Below are 18,884 nucleotides of genomic sequence, written 5' to 3'. Positions count from 1 at the left end.
ATTGCAAGTAGACTTTGGTGTTAAAGTTGGTTAAATAAAAAGAAATAAGTAGTATTAATCAGAATGAATGATACTTCCTATTACCATAACATTTTTTTGCCGGTTTTAGAACGAAAATTAACATAGTTAATTTAAGCCACTGACAGAGTGAGCTGCTGTCACTTTTGTACTACTGATTTCGGCCTTATGCAATGTCATGTGTTACTGTTTTAATATAACCATATGATGACAATATGTAGTTGTTTTCTTGTTGCTATGTTTTTGTTTTACGAGTTCACCTCATTAAAGTTTTGTTCTAAAATAAAATGAATACTATTTAATATTATTGATCAAGTAAATACATTTCATGCAAAGAATTTTTAACAAAGCCAAACTGAAAGGGCAACTAGTTGTATTAAAAGTACTTGTATCAAAATATTGTTGACAAAGAGAGAAAATGGAATTTTAAGAGTAGCACAATCTGTGACTGGCTCATTCAATTACTTTCTATTTGAAAAATATCCTATTGCTGGTATGTATGGATTGTCTCCCTTAGTACACAAAACTTAACAGTTATATAACTTACCACTTGTCATCATTAAAATCCATCACTTCGAGTTTGTCGCCTTGCTCAAAGTCTTTACAATCTCCCAAATTTACTTGACTCCCTCTCTCTACATCGTCAGTGTTGACATTGCTACTGTCATCGCTCCCAGGTGACTCAGTAATATCCACCCTGTTGACGCTGATAGCTTGCATGCTATTGGACGTCCCTGGAGTGATATTTGTCATCCCTGGAGTACTATGGCTCGAGGATGGTGTATAATAACTTTTGCTTAGACGTCCCTCGTTCGGAGTACTACTCACATATTCCTTGAACTCCTTGGGCTTTCTTTTCCTCTTTGGAGTCATTGACCAAGATGAATCCACAATTATTGGTCTCTTCACCCCAGAAATCGGTTTGTAGACCACTGTATTCAGCACTTTCTCGGTGAAACCCTAAAGTTGGTTTGGATGTTAAGTTGGAGTTTTAAGTGTAATTGTTGAGCATGAGGAAAACCTCAATCACATTAATGTAAATGATCTCATTTTGATTACAATATAAACATGCAACTATATATAGAGAAAACTGCAAAAAGCTAGATCCCCCATTGATTAATACACCAACACAAAATTTGTCAGTTGAATTCATCCATCATGTCTTAAAACCGATTTTGACCATTCACGTCTCATTGGAAAGAGCATGTTGCGTAGATGTGCAAACTGATCTTAAATTTATGAAAAAGTCCCTTGAGCTTTGCCCCACTGACTTTTAAAGTTCCCATGTTATCCTTACGAAGAGCAGATTTTGTTTACATTATGATCGGCTGGATAGTTTAATTGCTGTTGTTATTTGTTTTGCAATGCAAGGTGCATGAACAAAAACATTTACTGATTTGGTTGAAATTAAATATTTAGTCCTACCATTTGAATTTGGGTTGCGTACATATTATTACAATGGAAAAAAGCGATATAGCCTGATAAAGGCTTTGCAATTTGATATACATCATCAAATAAGAAAAATCTATTGACATAGCCCAAGACTGTATTTTTAAAGCAATCATTGAAAGAACCGATTTGCAAACTATGGAATCATAGAAAAGTAATAGAATGCCACCAAATAGATGAAAATATAGATAATTACCTATTATGAATCTACTATCCTGTATGTAATTAAGAAAACAGCTAGGCCTACAAGATAAAATATTCCTACAAACAATGAGGCCGGCCACACACAGAACCGGGCGGGGCGGGGCGCGACAGGGCATTTTGCCCCGGGGCGTCTTGTGTGACGGGAATTGCACAGGCTCTTATGGAGCGCCACACACAGGACCGGGCGAGGCAGGGCACGTCAAAAAGACGCCCCTGGGCGCCCGCAGGGCAAAATGTGAAGCTCTCCAAAATTATGCCCCGAGGCAAGTCGATGCCGGGCAGAACTTTCTGCGCATGCGTGGTCATGTGATTTATTCCCTTTCGGGCAAATTTTGATAAGGATTATTTTACAACTGATAAAATTTACGTATAAGACTGTACAGTAACAATTTATACACACTCTTTGATACGACTATACAAGTCGTAGTGAAGTAGTGATATTACTAGAGTGGTTGAATAAATAATAATTTATCTTGGTATTGATAACTGAGGAAATAGAGGGCCAACGTTCATATCTTAAGGGTTTAAAAAAACACTCTTCTGGAGGTATGGCTGTTTAAATTTTGTTTTCTATTCTGCTCCCAAGTATAAAGTCCAATTTAAAAGTATGCTAAATCGGCTCAAGGCTCAGAAATAAAAAATCCTATATTAATTTTCAGGTTTATGGGGGCTAAACTTTTTACTTGACGTGCCCTGCCTCATTCTGTGTCACAGCAACAAGACAGGGCTTAAGTCAGGCGTCTCGTCTTGCCCTGTCGCGCCCCGACCCGCCTGGTTCTGTGTGTGGCCGGCCTGAAGGAGTATGTTAGCCAAAGTGCTAACATTTTTAGTAGGAAACATGGACTTAACTTTTTCGATCATTGCAGAGGAAAGCCCTCACGAGGCTCAATAAAGCTAGTAGGTCAGGGACATTTATGGGGTACACTTCCATATCTGTTGGCACAAACAACCGAATGAGTAATATTGATTATTTGATTGTTTAATTTGATATATCGATCGATATTACTCAATTCGGTTGTTTGTGCAAACAGATATGGAAGTGTACCCCATTTATGTTCAACTAGAGGTCGTCCAGTGGTCGAAAACGCAACCAAAAATATGTAATGTACAGACTTCTCTATTTTCACCCTACGCAGTAAATAAAACATTTGATGATTGTGTAGCAGTCTTCAATTAAATTGGATTTTAGCAAATTTCCCTATAGGGAAGTAGCTATTACCGTAGGTCTCATGGCAAAAAAACCTAGGCCCAGGACCGATTTACTTTTTCATTTTGATGTCCCCAGAGGCCAAAAACACCATTGGTTCAAAATTTTATATATGTATATATATGTGTGTCCATCCAGAGGATAACTTGAGTAATTTTTGCCTGATTTTGATAAAATTTGGTTTGAAGGTGTAAGGTGGGATACACTTGAATGAGTTAGCGAACCAACATGATCGGACCATGGGAACAGGGTTTAACGGCATTTTATGGGGTAAAAAGGGGGTTTTCTAATTTTTTACCCTTAAAACATAAAATTTATCAAATTTTCTCCAGACCTTTTTAAAGAGCTTAGATAAACAAATAATCAAGTATATCAAAGTGTTTTAGTATGGTGATTGGTTAGGGAGAAAATTAATGTTGTAGTTGGCCTGTTTATGGATAGGCCTATATATGTTGATCAAACTTGAAGGATTTATTTATTTCATACTAAGCTAATGATATTTTAATAAAAAACACACTTTATTATTTTTCTTGTAGCAGCTAACCTAGGTACTTGTTAAAAATAAATGTAAATTAATAGATTAATTGAAAATCAAACCAGGCATAAGGAAATTCGTTTAGTCGGCAGGTTTGCTGCAGCTGGGACATTCTGTTTATATATCTTTGTTATTTCGTCACCAGCATGGTTTAACCCATAAGGCCCATGTTATTTTTTTTATTTTAAATTCATTTTTTGTGCTTACTTTTGAGGCTGTTTTAAAAAACAGCCAAAGCTTTAATGTTTATAAAGGTATTCTGCTCATCTACAGGCAAATATCTTTCTAACAATATTTATGAGCATATTTTCCCTGTGATGCTATGTTTCCATGGGTATTTACCCTGAGTTTTAAATACCCAGGTATTTTACATCACTAGGTACGTCCGATCTTAATAATCAAGGGCTCAAATGAAAGCTGGTATTTCACTGAAGGTTCTTACACCAAAACATATAGGATTACGTAATTATAGCCTAACTGAGGAATCTTCAATTGAAGTAACAATTTAAAAAAAATCTAATTTATGTTTTTTGGTCAAGCATGGTGTCTACTAAACCTGGTTTGAAAAATTCAAGGAGTTTTCCAGGAGAATTCAAGACTAATTCCTGAATTTTAAGAGCTACTATCGGACCCCGTTCAACTAATCGCAACCCGCTAATAATAATTTATTATTACTATTAATGATTATATAATTTAAAACAAAACTTTTCCAAAGAAAAATATTTTATACAACATAATAAAACGGTATAACTAGTAGGTAAGGCGACACCAGCTATCATCTCCTGCGATCGTGGGAATACCAGTGAGCATATCTTGCAGTCTCGTCAACACAGCCAACCGATCGCGGCAAAACAGCGATCGGTATTTATATTTTATTGATATTTTATGATTTCAGCGACACCGATAATCGTCTCCCGCGATCGCGGCAATACCCGTGAGCATATCCTGCAGTTTCAGCAACACCGATAATCGTCTCCCGCGATCGCGGCAATACCCGTGAGCATATCCTGCAGTTTCAGCAACACCGATAATCGTCTCCCGCGATCGCGGCAATACCCTTGAGCATATCCTGCAGTTTCAGCAACACCGATAATCGTCTCCCGCGATCGCGGCAATACCCTTGAGCATATCCTGCGGTTTCGGCGACACCGATAATCGTCTCCAATGATCGTGGCAATACCCGTGACCATATCTCGCGGTTTCGGCAACACCGATAATCGTCTCCCGCGATCGCGGCAATACCCATGAGCATATCCTGCGGTTTCGGCGACACCGATAATCGTCTCCCGCGATCGCGGCAATACCCGTGAGTATATCCTGCGGTTTAGGCAACACCGATAATCGTCTACCGCGATCGCGGAAATACCCGTGAGTATATTCTGCGGTTTCGGCAACACCGATAATCGTCTCCCGCGATCGTGGCAATACCCGTGACCATATCTCGCGGTTTCGGCAACACCGATAATCGTCTCCCGCGATCGCGGCAATACCCATGAGCATATCCTGCGGTTTCGGCGACACCGATAATCGTCTTCCGCGATCGCGGCAATACCCGTGAGCATATCCTGCGGTTTCGGTGACATCGATAATCGTCTTCTGCGATCGCGGCAATACCCATGAGGATATCCTGCCGTTTCGGCGACACCGATAATCGTCTCCCGCGATTTCGGCAACAAAAGCGGTAGTGTTTGGTTAGCCGACGATTCCGATGACCGGGCTCCGGATTCCCGGAGGTTTGGGTGGATTCCTGGAGTTTTCCAGGACATTTCAAGGTAAGATAAAATTCCCGGAGTTTTCCCGGTTTTCCCGAATTTCCCGGAGAGTAGACACCATGATGGTGTCTACTAAACCTGGTTTGAAAAATTCAAGGAGTTTTCCAGGAGAATTCAAGACTAATTCCTGAATTTTAAGAGCTACTATCGGACCCCGTTCAACTAATCGCAACCCGCTAATAATAATTTATTATTACTATTAATGATTATATAATTTAAAACAAAACTTTTCCAAAGAAAAATATTTTATACAACATAATAAAACGGTATAACTAGTAGGTAAGGCGACACCAGCTATCATCTCCTGCGATCGTGGGAATACCAGTGAGCATATCTTGCAGTCTCGTCAACACAGCCAACCGATCGCGGCAAAACAGCGATCGGTATTTATATTTTATTGATATTTTATGATTTCAGCGACACCGATAATCGTCTCCCGCGATCGCGGCAATACCCGTGAGCATATCCTGCAGTTTCAGCAACACCGATAATCGTCTCCCGCGATCGCGGCAATACCCGTGAGCATATCCTGCAGTTTCAGCAACACCGATAATCGTCTCCCGCGATCGCGGCAATACCCTTGAGCATATCCTGCAGTTTCAGCAACACCGATAATCGTCTCCCGCGATCGCGGCAATACCCTTGAGCATATCCTGCGGTTTCGGCGACACCGATAATCGTCTCCCGTGATCGTGGCAATACCCGTGACCATATCTCGCGGTTTCGGCAACACCGATAATCGTCTCCCGCGATCGCGGCAATACCCATGAGCATATCCTGCGGTTTCGGCGACACCGATAATCGTCTCCCGCGATCGCGGCAATACCCGTGAGTATATCCTGCGGTTTAGGCAACACCGATAATCGTCTACCGCGATCGCGGAAATACCCGTGAGTATATTCTGCGGTTTCGGCAACACCGATAATCGTCTCCCGCGATCGTGGCAATACCCGTGACCATATCTCGCGGTTTCGGCAACACCGATAATCGTCTCCCGCGATCGCGGCAATACCCATGAGCATATCCTGCGGTTTCGGCGACACCGATAATCGTCTTCCGCGATCGCGGCAATACCCGTGAGCATATCCTGCGGTTTCGGTGACATCGATAATCGTCTTCTGCGATCGCGGCAATACCCATGAGGATATCCTGCCGTTTCGGCGACACCGATAATCGTCTCCCGCGATTTCGGCAACAAAAGCGGTAGTGTTTGGTTAGCCGACGATTCCGATGACCGGGCTCCGGATTCCCGGAGGTTTGGGTGGATTCCTGGAGTTTTCCAGGACATTTCAAGGTAAGATAAAATTCCCGGAGTTTTCCCGGTTTTCCCGAATTTCCCGGAGAGTAGACACCATGTCAAGTAATACTGTAGATAAATGAATGCTGATGCTTGATGGCAAATCTAGGCGTGCATACCTTTAATTTAAGACCAAAATTATGAAAATCGGTCGGGTAGAAGAGCCGAACGGACTCGGAAAAGAAAAACCAAATTTATCTCCCATAAGAAATGTACAGGGAGCAAATTACGTTTGTGCATAACTCGAGTAATACGTCAGATAAATGAATGCCGATGCTTGATGGCAAATCTACGGGTGCATACCTTTAATTTAAGACCAAAATCATGAAACTCAGTCGGGTAGAAGAGGCGGACGGACTCGGAAAAGAAAAACCGATATTTTTTAATATATGACTACACCCAAGAAGCCTTTACTAACACTTTCATTAAAGGATTAAATTATTATTCACAGTTAATGGGAAAAAACCACCTGAACAAAACCTTAACCTTATAACCCTACATTTTCTAAGATAAATATAGGCAAATTGACATTACTCACAGCAACTAACCAAAAGAATGTCAATTGAAGCAAATAAAATTGTGACTGACAAGTTATGAATCAGGTAGTTCTTAAGCAATGTGAGCAAATTTTATCGCTTATGTCTGAAATTTGTAAACACACTGCCGACAATGGTGGTACCATGCAGGCTATATTATCAATAACAAAGATAAACATGGACAACCTTATGAATAAGTACCTATAAGTAAGTTGTGAAACATTTTGTAGAAAAGAAAACACTAAAAAAAAGATCTTTTGAAAAATGATAAAATATTTACAAGAAATTTTGATTATATCAAACAGTTATGTACATCGTGAGTGTTTCCATCAGTTATAGAGTTAACTCTTTTAAACTTATCAGAAATTATTTGACTGTTATTCGTTTTGAAGTAACTCCTGTATTATTTTTCAATTGCTCAAATTCAAGCAAAAGATACACTAGTATTAAATAATTTCAAGACAATTATAGGCCTAAAACTTTTTAAACATGTTTTTATTTCTTATCAAACAACTTACAATTCGCTCCAAAATGATAAGATGTTCTTTTTCCAGCTTTGAAAAATGACTGTTGTGTCTTCTTCTAAAAAGTGAAAACCATTTATCACCCGGAACTCCATTCCTAAAAGGGTTTTTACGATTGTCTGATTTGAGAAACTTTATTACTAGGTCAAGAACCTCTTCACGTTTAACCTGATCGCCTTGTTTAGCTTTTTCTAAGATAAAATTTAAAATTTCTTCTTCTTCATGAGGGCGTAAAACTGGTGGTTTTTTATGACTCATGTTTACAAAGTTAATATCCTTCTTTCCACAGTTAACGTATTAATCAATCTGAAACAAAACATAGCAATACAATAAATTATCTTCCATAATAACTTCTAAAGATGTTTTCATAAACGGTAGGCCTACCTATAATATTAGCGCCACTAGCTTTGTGTAGCTTAGCAACCATACTAAAACAGAATAACGGCACAAATGTTCCAGGACAGGTTTTCAACATTTAAGCTTAATACATTTTATTAAAAGCCTCCACCGCTCTGCAAACAAACAAAGCACGTTCAACTTAGGTTACAGATTATTTTTTACACATCTATTACCTACCTACTTAATGAAGAGTATTTTTACATTTTGAGTAAGTAGGCCTAAACAATATTCAAAAATAAAAATTAAAAGTTCTGTAAAAATTGCTTTTATTGTGTGCGCCCTGTCAGCAATGACTGTCGAATTACGGTACACAGACTGTTGCCAGGTGTCAAGTTTATGAGGGTTTACTGTATTTTAATACCTAAGTTATTAGGTACTGATTATTGTTAATAATATAAAATAATAAAATCTTTGAATCTTGTTATTCTATCATGGTGTTGGATTGGCTTGTTTTTCTCTCTTTTAGTTAGGTTACCCTAAGTAAGTTGCATAGGCCCTAAGTCACCTAGGCCTATATGATATGGTTATCAAAAGTAGAGCAGGCCTACTGTAAGTAACTACAGCCAGTATGTATGAAATAGCATAGTAATAAGAGAAAATTCAGCAAAACTTGCTCGACGTGAGTACCTGCATTCCTATCAAGGCCATCACCTTGACCTACCTAGATGCCGACTAGCCTAGACTCAAAATGGCTACCCTTACAGTTCGACCAAAACTTCTGTGCGCGTGGACGGGTCACTACTAGCCGAACTAAAACATACGGGTACCGGCTATTGGCAGTGCTGGGGGTAGGGGTGAGTGAGTAGCAAGACACAAATGTTTTTACAAAAGTACCCCCGCCAAACGCCTCGCCTAGACCCAACCAGATCTGGTCGCGCGTACAGAAACTTTGGCCGAACTGTACTACACTAGTAAGCTCTATAACACGCTCCCAGTTGAAGTGCGCGAGCTGGACATTAGGGCCTTCAAAGACACCCTGAGCGAGACTATCTGGTGGGCAAGCCTCTATACTCACTAAGTGAGCTGGACGACACACCACTTTTTGGTAACCCTCCGCCATCTTAGTTAGTTTTTATGTGAAAAATAGTAGCCTATTATTATATGTTGTAATAAAGTGATATAGATACACATAGAATTGAGCCGTTTTCCCTCAGCACTTTTCCCTCAGTACTTTTCCCTCAACACTTTTCTCTCAGCACTTTTCCCTCAGCACTTTTTCCCCAGTACTTTTCACTCAGGTAAATTCTCTCAGGACAATGTGCTGGGGAAGGAGCTCAGTACCAGGGCCCGGTACTGAGTACTTTTCCCCCACCCTTTGGGGGTAAAATCCGTGTATATAAGGGAGGGCACTTGGGCAGCAGAGTCAGTTGGGCCTTCGGGCCCGACCCCACCGGATGGGCGTGTTGAGCCCCCAGTACTTTTTCCTTTTCCGGTACAGGACGGGTGTGTTGAGCCCCCAGTACTTTTTCCTTTCTCCGGTACAGGACGGGCGTGCTGAGCCCCCAGTACTTTTCCCTCTCTCCGGTACGGGATGGGCGTGTTGAGCCCCCAGTACTATTCCCTTTCCCCTGGTGCATGGGCGTGTTGAGCCCACACTGGCTGGACGGGCGTGTTGAGCCCCCAGCGCTCCTTCTTTACCTTTCCCTCCGGTACAGGACGGGCGTGTTGAGCCCCCAGTACTTTTTCCTTTCTCCGGTACGGGACGGGCGTGCTGAGCCCCCAGTACTTTTTCCCTCTCTCCGGTATGGGATGGGCGTGTTGAGCCCCCAGTACTACTCCCTTTCCCCTAGTGCATGGGCGTGGTGAGCCCGCACTGGCTGGACGGGCGTGTTGAGCCCCCAGCGCTCCTTCTTTACCTTTCCCTCCGGTACAGGACGGGCGTGTTGAGCCCCCAGTACTTTTCCCTCTCTCCGGTACGGGATGGGCGTGTTGAGCCCCCAGTACTACTCCCTTTCCCCTAGTGCATGGGCGTGGTGAGCCCGCACTGGCTGGACGGGCGTGTTGAGCCCCCAGCGATCCTTCTTTACCTTTCCCTCTGGTACAGGACGGGCGTGTTGAGCCCCCAGTACTTTTTCCTTTCTCCGGTACAGGACGGGCGTGCTGAGCCCCCAGTACTTTTCCTCTCCCCGGTACGAGATGGGCGTGTTGAGCCTCAGTACCTTAGTGCACGGGCGTGTTGAGCCCGCACTGGTTGGACGGGCGTGTTGAGCCCCCAGCCATCCTTGAATCTTCTCCTTTCACTCCGTGCAATAGTGGACGGGTTATAATAGGAGATTCTGTTTTAGGCTGGGCAGTTGGAGCCAGACAGCCGACGAGAGCGGTCAGCAGGAGACAGCGCTGTATGCGACGAGACTACACCACTATTTGAAGGTTGGGCAGTTGGAGCCAGACAGCCGACGAGAGGTGTCAGCAGGAGACAGCGCTGCACATTGCGACGGTCTACACCACTATTTGAAGGCTGGGCAGTTGGAGCCAGACAGCCGACGAGAGGTGTCAGCAGGAGACAGCGTGGGATTTCGTGACGAGTCGACGTCGCTATTAGAAGGCTGGGCAGTTGGAGCCAGACAGCCGATAAGAGGTGACAGCAACGACAGGTTGCTCTCTGTGAGGTACGCCGTTGGGACGGCATTCCAGAGGATCACCAGGGACAGTACGGTGGAATACTGGACGCTAAACTAATAGTCGCCTTGGCTACAAGGCCGTTATGTTTTGTTGTAAATATTGTAAATAGTGCACAATAAATGAGATCAGTTTGTAGCAGTCACTGAGTTGTCACTAACCCAGGAAAAAAAACCCTCTAGGAAAAAGCTAGAAATACTTTGTAGGAGTGTTAAAGGGACTTTTCTCCTTTAAAAAGGGAAAACTTCCTTACAATGTGACGCAATCTATTCCGACTTTGTCGGTCACCGATGCAGTATTCCAAGTTAGTCATAGATGTATACACGGTTGAAAATACCAATAGTTTTTAGTGTGAAGTTGTTTGTAACAATTGAGTTAAAAGGCCCATGAATGTTTCGCGAGTGTGCTAGGTTACAGGATATTGATTTTAGTAGAGAGCTACAGTCCAAAGCAAAAGCACAAGTCCCACGTCACCCAAATAAGGTCACAATATAGGCCCTATATGGCTTACTTTTAAAATATACCTTTAAGAATAATAATCAATCAATAACATTTTGGGGTAATTAGGTCAGTTACATGAATGTATTTTACAGTTTGAGTCCTCTAACTTAGGTAATTCGACATTTAGAGCCATTAATAGGCCTACCATTGACTTAAATCAATGCTTAAATTATACCTAGGTAATTTGGTACTATCCTGTTAAGGGGAACATTCATTATTATCGTGATTCCTTTTCGATATAGGCTATCAATATTTTTGTTTTCCTTTACGATTCATATTCCATCTGTTTTAATATCTTCAAACACATTTAAATTAGCCTACAGACAAACAGACATAGCAAATATGTCTAAATTATACTTCGTTCAGTAACCAAGTTACTGAGTTATAGCTTGTTAAGATTAAGAACTAACTAATCTTGTTATTAGGCAAAAAAATTGCCTAAGTTATATATTGGATTATGAAATGAAACTATTCTAAACTAACCTAACATAACAAGGTAACCAAACTTGCTGTAGGCCAAGTTACCGTTTCAAAATTCCGTTTGATAATAGAAAAGGCATATGGGGAATAACTTAGGCTATCAAACGGAATTTTGAAATGTTACAGCAAGTTTGGTTAGTTAAGAACAGTTTCATATCAATATAGGCCTAATATGTTTTTATTATTGTTTGTTGATACTGAACAATATTTATTTATCATAGTTGTCAGCTGATAAGTTTCTATTTGTTAATATCAATAGCCTATCAAATAAAAAAATAAATTATCGATATAAAAAAAAGAAATAATTGATAATAAATGTTCTCTTTAACAGGAAAGTACCGGTAATTTAATTTAGTCCTAGCATGCCAGCGATGTTGAGAAAGCTTACGAATTAACCTTAACTTAAAGTTAGGCCTACTGAAAAGGATGAGAAAATGGCATAAGTTAAAGACATTATAAGATATATAGGATAGGCCTATGGTCGTTAGGCATTTACACGCAAGTAGACTAATTTAATTTGATCTTGTCAAGGAATGGGCCTAGCCTAACTTATAGATATATAAATTCAGGGCCCCATGCAGGAATGAAAATAAATAAAGTAGCCTAGGCCTACTGTGTAGGCCTATCTATATATAAAGCCAAAAGTACCCATGAACTTTTGAGAAAACTATAAGTCACACTCCCATAAACCATATAACTTACTTAAAATGTTCGTCATGACGAGAAACCTTGCGCAAAACTATCCATTGTTTAATAAATTGGCCTTTAAGGTCGTAAATCCTTTCTAAAGAGAACTTTCCATATATCTAATGTAAAAAGTATCTCAGCTGTACTCATTTGTTTGTATTACTGTATTCTATTTTGTTTCTTTCAGCTTAACTTAACCAATCAATAATTGTATTAATACTTATGAAGTCAAACGGGGTGAAGCCCGTGCGTAACAGCTCGTTTAAGATAGTAGGCAATCTTGTTAACTTAAAATTGACATGAAGTTTTAAAACCAGGACCTAGTTTAACACTGCAATAACTTACATAAATGTAAATTTGAGATGTGCAACACGATAAATGCCATTACAGTAGACTCCCTCTTAACCGGACACCTTTTAACCGGACTACACTCGGCAGAAATGACATCTCTTTAACCGGACAATTTTTATCAGCACATTGGTTTAACCGGACTAGATCGGCAGGAAGTGGGCAGTACTGAAACGACTGTTCTCGTGGGAAAGATTTGAGACCAGTGATCACGTGTCTAAATACGATGTTCTCCTAAATTTAAGTCGAATATCACCCGTTATCCGGACTGGCCACGGTCCCGTGGAGTACGGATAAGAGGGAGTCTACTGTATTAGAACTGTTAAGTCATTTCATACGAACTAATGCTGTATTGGGGTTTAAAACAACAGCACCATTATTTTATTCACAGAGGACACGCGTCCGGTAACCAGGCGTGGATAAGCATCCGGCAGTGACGTCACCAAGTTATGGGGGTCCGGAACACCATTACCACAACAATACGATGCACAACCATTGGTGTTTGTGGTGTAACTTAGTGGATAGAGTGCTCGGCTGATATGCAAGAGGTCCCTGGTTTGAATCCTATCGGTAACTTTAACTTTTTGTCAAAGATTTTGCTTTGAATGCCATTTCTTCTTAACAGTAGGTACATCTTTTGTAATAATGTTTGGCATTTATAATTTTATTTTAAGAACAGAATTTAACCTTCATTCGATTTTTTTATTAACAGCAAGTTTGGTTGGTTACGTTAGGTTATGACAAGGCCTAACTGCCGGACGCCTAATCCACGTCCGGTTACCTGATGCGTAGGCCTATCCTCTTCGTATTTTATTTGGCCTAGGCCTACAGCGGGTACAGTTTCTTAACTGGGCTACGCTAATATTGATTGAAACTATCGTATTGAAAATATTGATTAATAATAGATATTTTAAAATATATCTATTATAAAATTAAACTATCATAACCTAACCTAACCAACCAAACTTGCTGATGGTGAAAAAATCGCATTAAGGTTTACTAATTGAATCGATAGTTTCAATCAATATTAGCGTAGCCCAGTTAAGAAACTGCACCCCCTACAGCTAATAACATTGTATGGTATTTATTCTTCCAACGGTAACACCATTTTTATATTCAAAAATACATTAGGCCTAATATAAATAGATTAAATCACTGCATAAACATAGCATAGGTCTATGCGAGACTGCAACATTTAACAGAACATTGACTGTGAAATCCAGTGATGACTGATAAGAATAAGACCATGCTATCTTATAGCCTAAAAAAAAACATTTAAGACATTTTCATCTCATCTTCCACACAGCCACAGCCTAGGCGTACGGTAGGCTACTTAAGTTAGGCCTACCTGTATGGAAAAACTAGGTACAGTAGTAGATTTTTCCCAAACAAAACTATATAGTATGATCCTGGTGCACCAAATACATAAATTAAGAATCATATTATGGCAATTATTTTATTTAAAATTCATTGGAAACCTTTAATTTGAAAATTATTTAGTTCTATCAGCTAACCTCAACTTGATGACAAAAACACTGACTACTGACATTCATAGTCAATGCTACTGACTTGACTTGACTTGTCTTGACTGTGACTTTGACTGTAGACTGAACTGAACTGAAGTAACTGAACTGAACTGGAACTGAAGTCTCCGTCAGATAGTGGAACAGAGCCTTGGACAGAGAGAGAGTCAGAGGGGTGGTCAGAGGACGCTCCGTGACGCACGACGTCACGATTTCATGACGTTCACACTTTTTCCCAGCAGGGCCGATGTAAATAAAAAAATGGTGGTTGTATTTGCATGCGATCACGGTAAATTGCTTATAAACTCGCAGCCGAGTAGACATCGTAATCGTCTCCCGCGTTTGCGACAAGATTCTTACTATTTTCCGCGGTCGGGTCGTTTAGACATGGTCTACCATTATCGAGGCAATATGAGGGATATGAGCATATCATATCCCGAGGTCGTGAGGAGATTTTCATCGTCTACCGCAAATGGGGCAAAATTCTTATCTTTTCCCGCGGTCGTTAGGACATTATCCTCGTCTTGCGCGATCGCGGTCAAATTCTGGCCACCCCTCGCGGCCGTGAAGACATCATTATATCGTCCCCCGCGGTCGTGTGGACATAGTAATCGCCTCCCGCGATTGTGGCAAAATTGTAATCATTTCCCTCGGTCTTGTGGAGATCATCATCCTCTTCCGCAAATTAGGAAAAGTTATAACGTTTTCCCGCGATCGTGTGGCCATTATCATCGTCTTCCGTGATCGAAGCAATATTCTGATCATCCCTCGTGGCCGTGTAGAAATCATTATTGTATCTCTCGCGGTCCTGTAGACATCGTAATCGTCTCCCGTAGTCTTGAAGACATCGTAATCGTCTCCCGCGTGATTGCGGAAAAACGGCAATCATCCCCAACGGACATATGGAGGTCATCGTCAATTGAAAACTCCAGGTAGAAATACAAAATTCACACATAATTCCCGGTTCAAACAACTCCCACGCGATTCAGGGATTTCCCGGTCGCCTCAACCCAAGATACCAAGATCGGACAAAAGATAACTGAAATATAAAGTTTTTTTGTGTAAAAATAAGGCAAAATTAAGGGTTCCCCCGACTAACTTTGCCTTATTTTTACACAAAAAACTTTATATTTCAGTTATCTTTTATTCTTTTGTCCGATCTTTTTGATCTTGGTATCGTTTGATAGGGAATTACAAATTCTAAAAAAAAGTGTTCTTGACATTTTTCATAGAACCATGTTTTATCTATGATAGAACTAGCCGTTTTTGAGTTATTTAAGTTAAAAAAATTGAAACGGCCGCCATTTTGAAATTTACAATTGGAATAACTTTATTATTTTTTTCGATTATAGGTCTTTTGTATGTTAACATGGTTACGAAATTTTATAACCATCGAACAAAAAACTTTACAGATAAAAATATTTTTGTATAAAAAACAAAATGGCGGATAACTGGGTAAATAATGCATTTTCGGACATGCCTTCACAAAAACTTTTTTCTTCCTTTTAGTATGAGGATTCATTTCCCAAAGTCCTGAAACGTTTTTTATGGACACCCTGTATATATATATATATATATATATATATATATGTTTTCTATGGATACCCTGTATATATATATATATATACATATACATACATACACATGGTGCTTTTGAAATGGTGTTTTTAGCCTCTGGGGACATCAAAATGAAAAAGTAAATCGGTCCCGGGCCTATAGACAATAGACAATAGACAATAGACAATTTATTCATCGTTCAGTAATTACAAAATTACAATAGATTTCGTCAAACAGAATATATAAATAAAGGTTACTTTTTAAAATCTAGGTCCTTGTTTTTGAATTTAACATCAAAAAAATCATCTATTTTGTACATTGGATTGATTTTACACCACTTTAACAGTTTGTCAGAGAAAACATTTAAAGGCAAAGAGCTGAAATCAACAGGAAACTTATTAAATATTTTAAGACCCAAGTAGGTATGGTAATTCTGAGTTCTTGACAGCCTAACTCTATCTAAATCTAATGTACCTCTATTTCTTGTTTGGTAACTATGGACACTATCTCTAATTACATATTTGTGGTAGTTTTTTTTTAACAAAAATAGACACTTCATATATGTACAGACTAATTACAGTTAATATATCTAATTTTACAAACAATGGCTTACAATGGTCTCGTTTTCTACTACCAGTCACAATCCTTATCGCCTTCTTTTGTACTTTCAAAACAACTGTAATTCCTACTCCATTTCCCCAAATAACAATGCCATATCTAATAATGCTTTCAAAGAATGCAAAGTAGGCTAATTTTAGATAAGTGTCAGTTACATGATTTCTTAAATTACTAAGTAGGCAAACCACTCTGGATAATCGAGCACAAATAGAGTCTATATGCTGCTGCCAAGATAACCTACTATCAATGTGTATACCCAGTAATTTTACATAGTTATAGCTAACATTATCATGAGTAGAGATTAATAAACAATCAGTTTTGTCGGTGTTCAGCTTTAAACCATTAGAGGTAAACCATTTTGTTGCTTCATATAGAGCCTGTTCGTTTAAACATTGCAATTTTTCTAAATCTAAATGACTACTGAACAAAGTGGTGTCGTCAGCATAAATACAAACACTACTACTACTAGGAACATTGAAAGACAAATCATTCATCAAAATTAAAAATAAAATAGGCCCCATTATCGACCCTTGTGGGACTCCATATTTGACCTCAGTGACCTGCGATCTCTGACTATTTACTTCTACTACCTGTTTTCTATCTTTAAGGTAAGACACAAACATATTTAATTCACTGTCATGAAAACCGTAATGAGATAGTTTGTCCAAGAGGATACTATGTTGAACACAATCAAAAGCTTTACTCAGATCACATAATGTGATCTGAGCAAAACACCTATCTTCTAAAGCATTTAAGATCTTATTTACAATACTATCTACAGCCAGTGTTGATGACAGACCTAGCCTATATGCAAATTGACTACTGCTAAACAAGTTGAGACATTCAAAGTAGGTACATACCTGCTTTTTGAAAATTTTTTCCAATATCTTAGCCATTGTAGGGATGCAGGATATAGGGCGGTAACTACTGGGTAAATTTTTCTCCCCTTTTTTATATACTGGAACTACCCTGGAGAGTTTCATAAAGGAGGGAAAAACACCATCTTCAAGACATCTATTAATACAAAAGGTAAGTGGACTTAAAATTAACATAATCACAGCCTTAATTAAATTACTATTTAAACCATATATATCTCTTGTTTGAGAATTTTTTAAAGACAAAGCCACACTTAAGACCTCACTTTCAGACACTTTGGAAAGTTTAAAATTTAAATCAGGACAAGGACTTTTTTTCACCATCAGATTAGCACTCAACTCGGACACTTCGATGTTTTCACAGATATCTTCAACCACTGCAGAGAAGTAGGTACTGTAGTCGTCTGGAGACACATCAGCCATGTTCTTCTGCGTTGACCTCCCAGCTGCTGAATTTATCACCAACCATGCCGTTTTACACTTGTTGGCAGACATGTCAATAAGTTCTTCATTCTTCTTCTTCTTAGCATCACAAAGAGCGGTGCGGTATCTGCCCCTCAGAGTCTTGGATAAGGTTAGGAAATTTATGTCCCCACTGGTCTTATACAAGTCATGATAAAATATTATCAACTTTTTCATTTCAGCTAGTTCGGGTGTATACCATTTACCTGGTTCCTTCTTCTTTCTTGTGGATCCTTGTAGTTTTGTTTTAGTCAGGGGGAAACATAAATTAAAATTTGATAAAAAACAGTCCCAGAAGAGGTCAAAGCATTCTTCAGTGGATAAACACGGGTCATAGACGAAATTCCAGCATACCTGGCTCAGGTTATTGCAAAAGTTGTCCATCTTCGCAGTCGTTATTCTTCTGGTATACAAAATATCAGGAGCCAGCAAGATGTTCTCTATTGAAGCTAGACTTTCAAAAATAATAGCATCATGATCACCGAGCAGAGGTTTAACAACTTTTATAGTAAAATCTGTGGATGAAATATTGGTAAGTAAGTTGTCCAAACAAGCAGAACCCCTCGTCGGTAAAGTATTGGCACAATAAACATTGAACTGACGCAATGTGTTTTTAAAACTTGTTACACTAGGCATGGTAGTAGTTACATCAAATTCTGCATTAAAGTCACCACATATTATTAATTTAACCATCTTACCCCTACTTATAAGGAAAATTAGCATTTCTTCAAGCAACTGCAGAAACCGATCCGTCTTACCATTTGGAGACCGATAGACAGACACCACAATAGCATTAAAATATTTAATTTCAACAGCTGTTGCTTCAAAGTCCTGTTCATAACAAAAATTATTTAAATCAATCTTCTTCACGGTCAAATCATTCTTGGTTATTATGCTAACTCCACCACTACTTAGGCGAGTACGGCAAAAACTATTAGCAAGTTGATAACCCGTCGGTAAGCAATAATTCACCTCATCTTCTCTTAGAAAGTGCTCACAGAAGCAAGCAACATTAATATCACATTCAGTAAGAAACTGCTCAACCTCTAGAATTTTATTGCTTAAGCCTTGAATATTAACTGATAATAGCCTAAAAGTCTTAAATGTATTAGGCCTAGGCCCCAGAATTTCATTGAAGTCAGGTGTAGCTCTTGTGTTACCAGCCTCTAGGCTGCAATCAAATATATTTGACCTAATTGAGGAGTTATTGGGACTTGACCTTGTATAGGGTTCTACGAGCGTTTCCTTCCTAAAAAAGAAGATTGTTCAGATT

The 18,884-nt window shown here is 39.4% G+C and overlaps 1 protein-coding gene across 3 annotated transcripts in view; it reads right to left on the bottom strand.

Moving 5' to 3' along the window:
* Positions 1 to 14,109, bottom strand: part of LOC129002436 (PHD finger protein 20-like) — a 79,908-nt gene extending 65,799 nt beyond the window's left edge. For all 3 annotated transcript variants that reach the window (XM_054430232.1, XM_054430233.1, XM_054430234.1), the window contains exons 1-3: positions 13,925 to 14,109; positions 7,537 to 7,848; positions 566 to 978 (exon numbers count right to left, since the gene is read on the bottom strand). In XM_054430232.1, the coding sequence (XP_054286207.1) occupies positions 566 to 978; positions 7,537 to 7,800 (677 nt within the window). In that variant the 5' untranslated portion in view covers positions 7,801 to 7,848; positions 13,925 to 14,109. The remainder of the gene's footprint in view (positions 1 to 565; positions 979 to 7,536; positions 7,849 to 13,924) is intronic.
* Between the last annotated feature and the right edge of the window lie 4,775 nt (positions 14,110 to 18,884).

This window comes from Macrosteles quadrilineatus, unplaced genomic scaffold (assembly GCF_028750875.1).
Source record: "Macrosteles quadrilineatus isolate MER2022 unplaced genomic scaffold, UCM_ALF_1.0 Scaffold_9__3_contigs__length_116548681, whole genome shotgun sequence".
In the NCBI taxonomy this organism is placed as follows: domain Eukaryota; kingdom Metazoa; phylum Arthropoda; class Insecta; order Hemiptera; family Cicadellidae; genus Macrosteles; species Macrosteles quadrilineatus.
The sequence above is the reverse complement of the archived record's forward strand: the minus strand, read 5'-3'. Positions and strand labels throughout refer to the sequence as shown.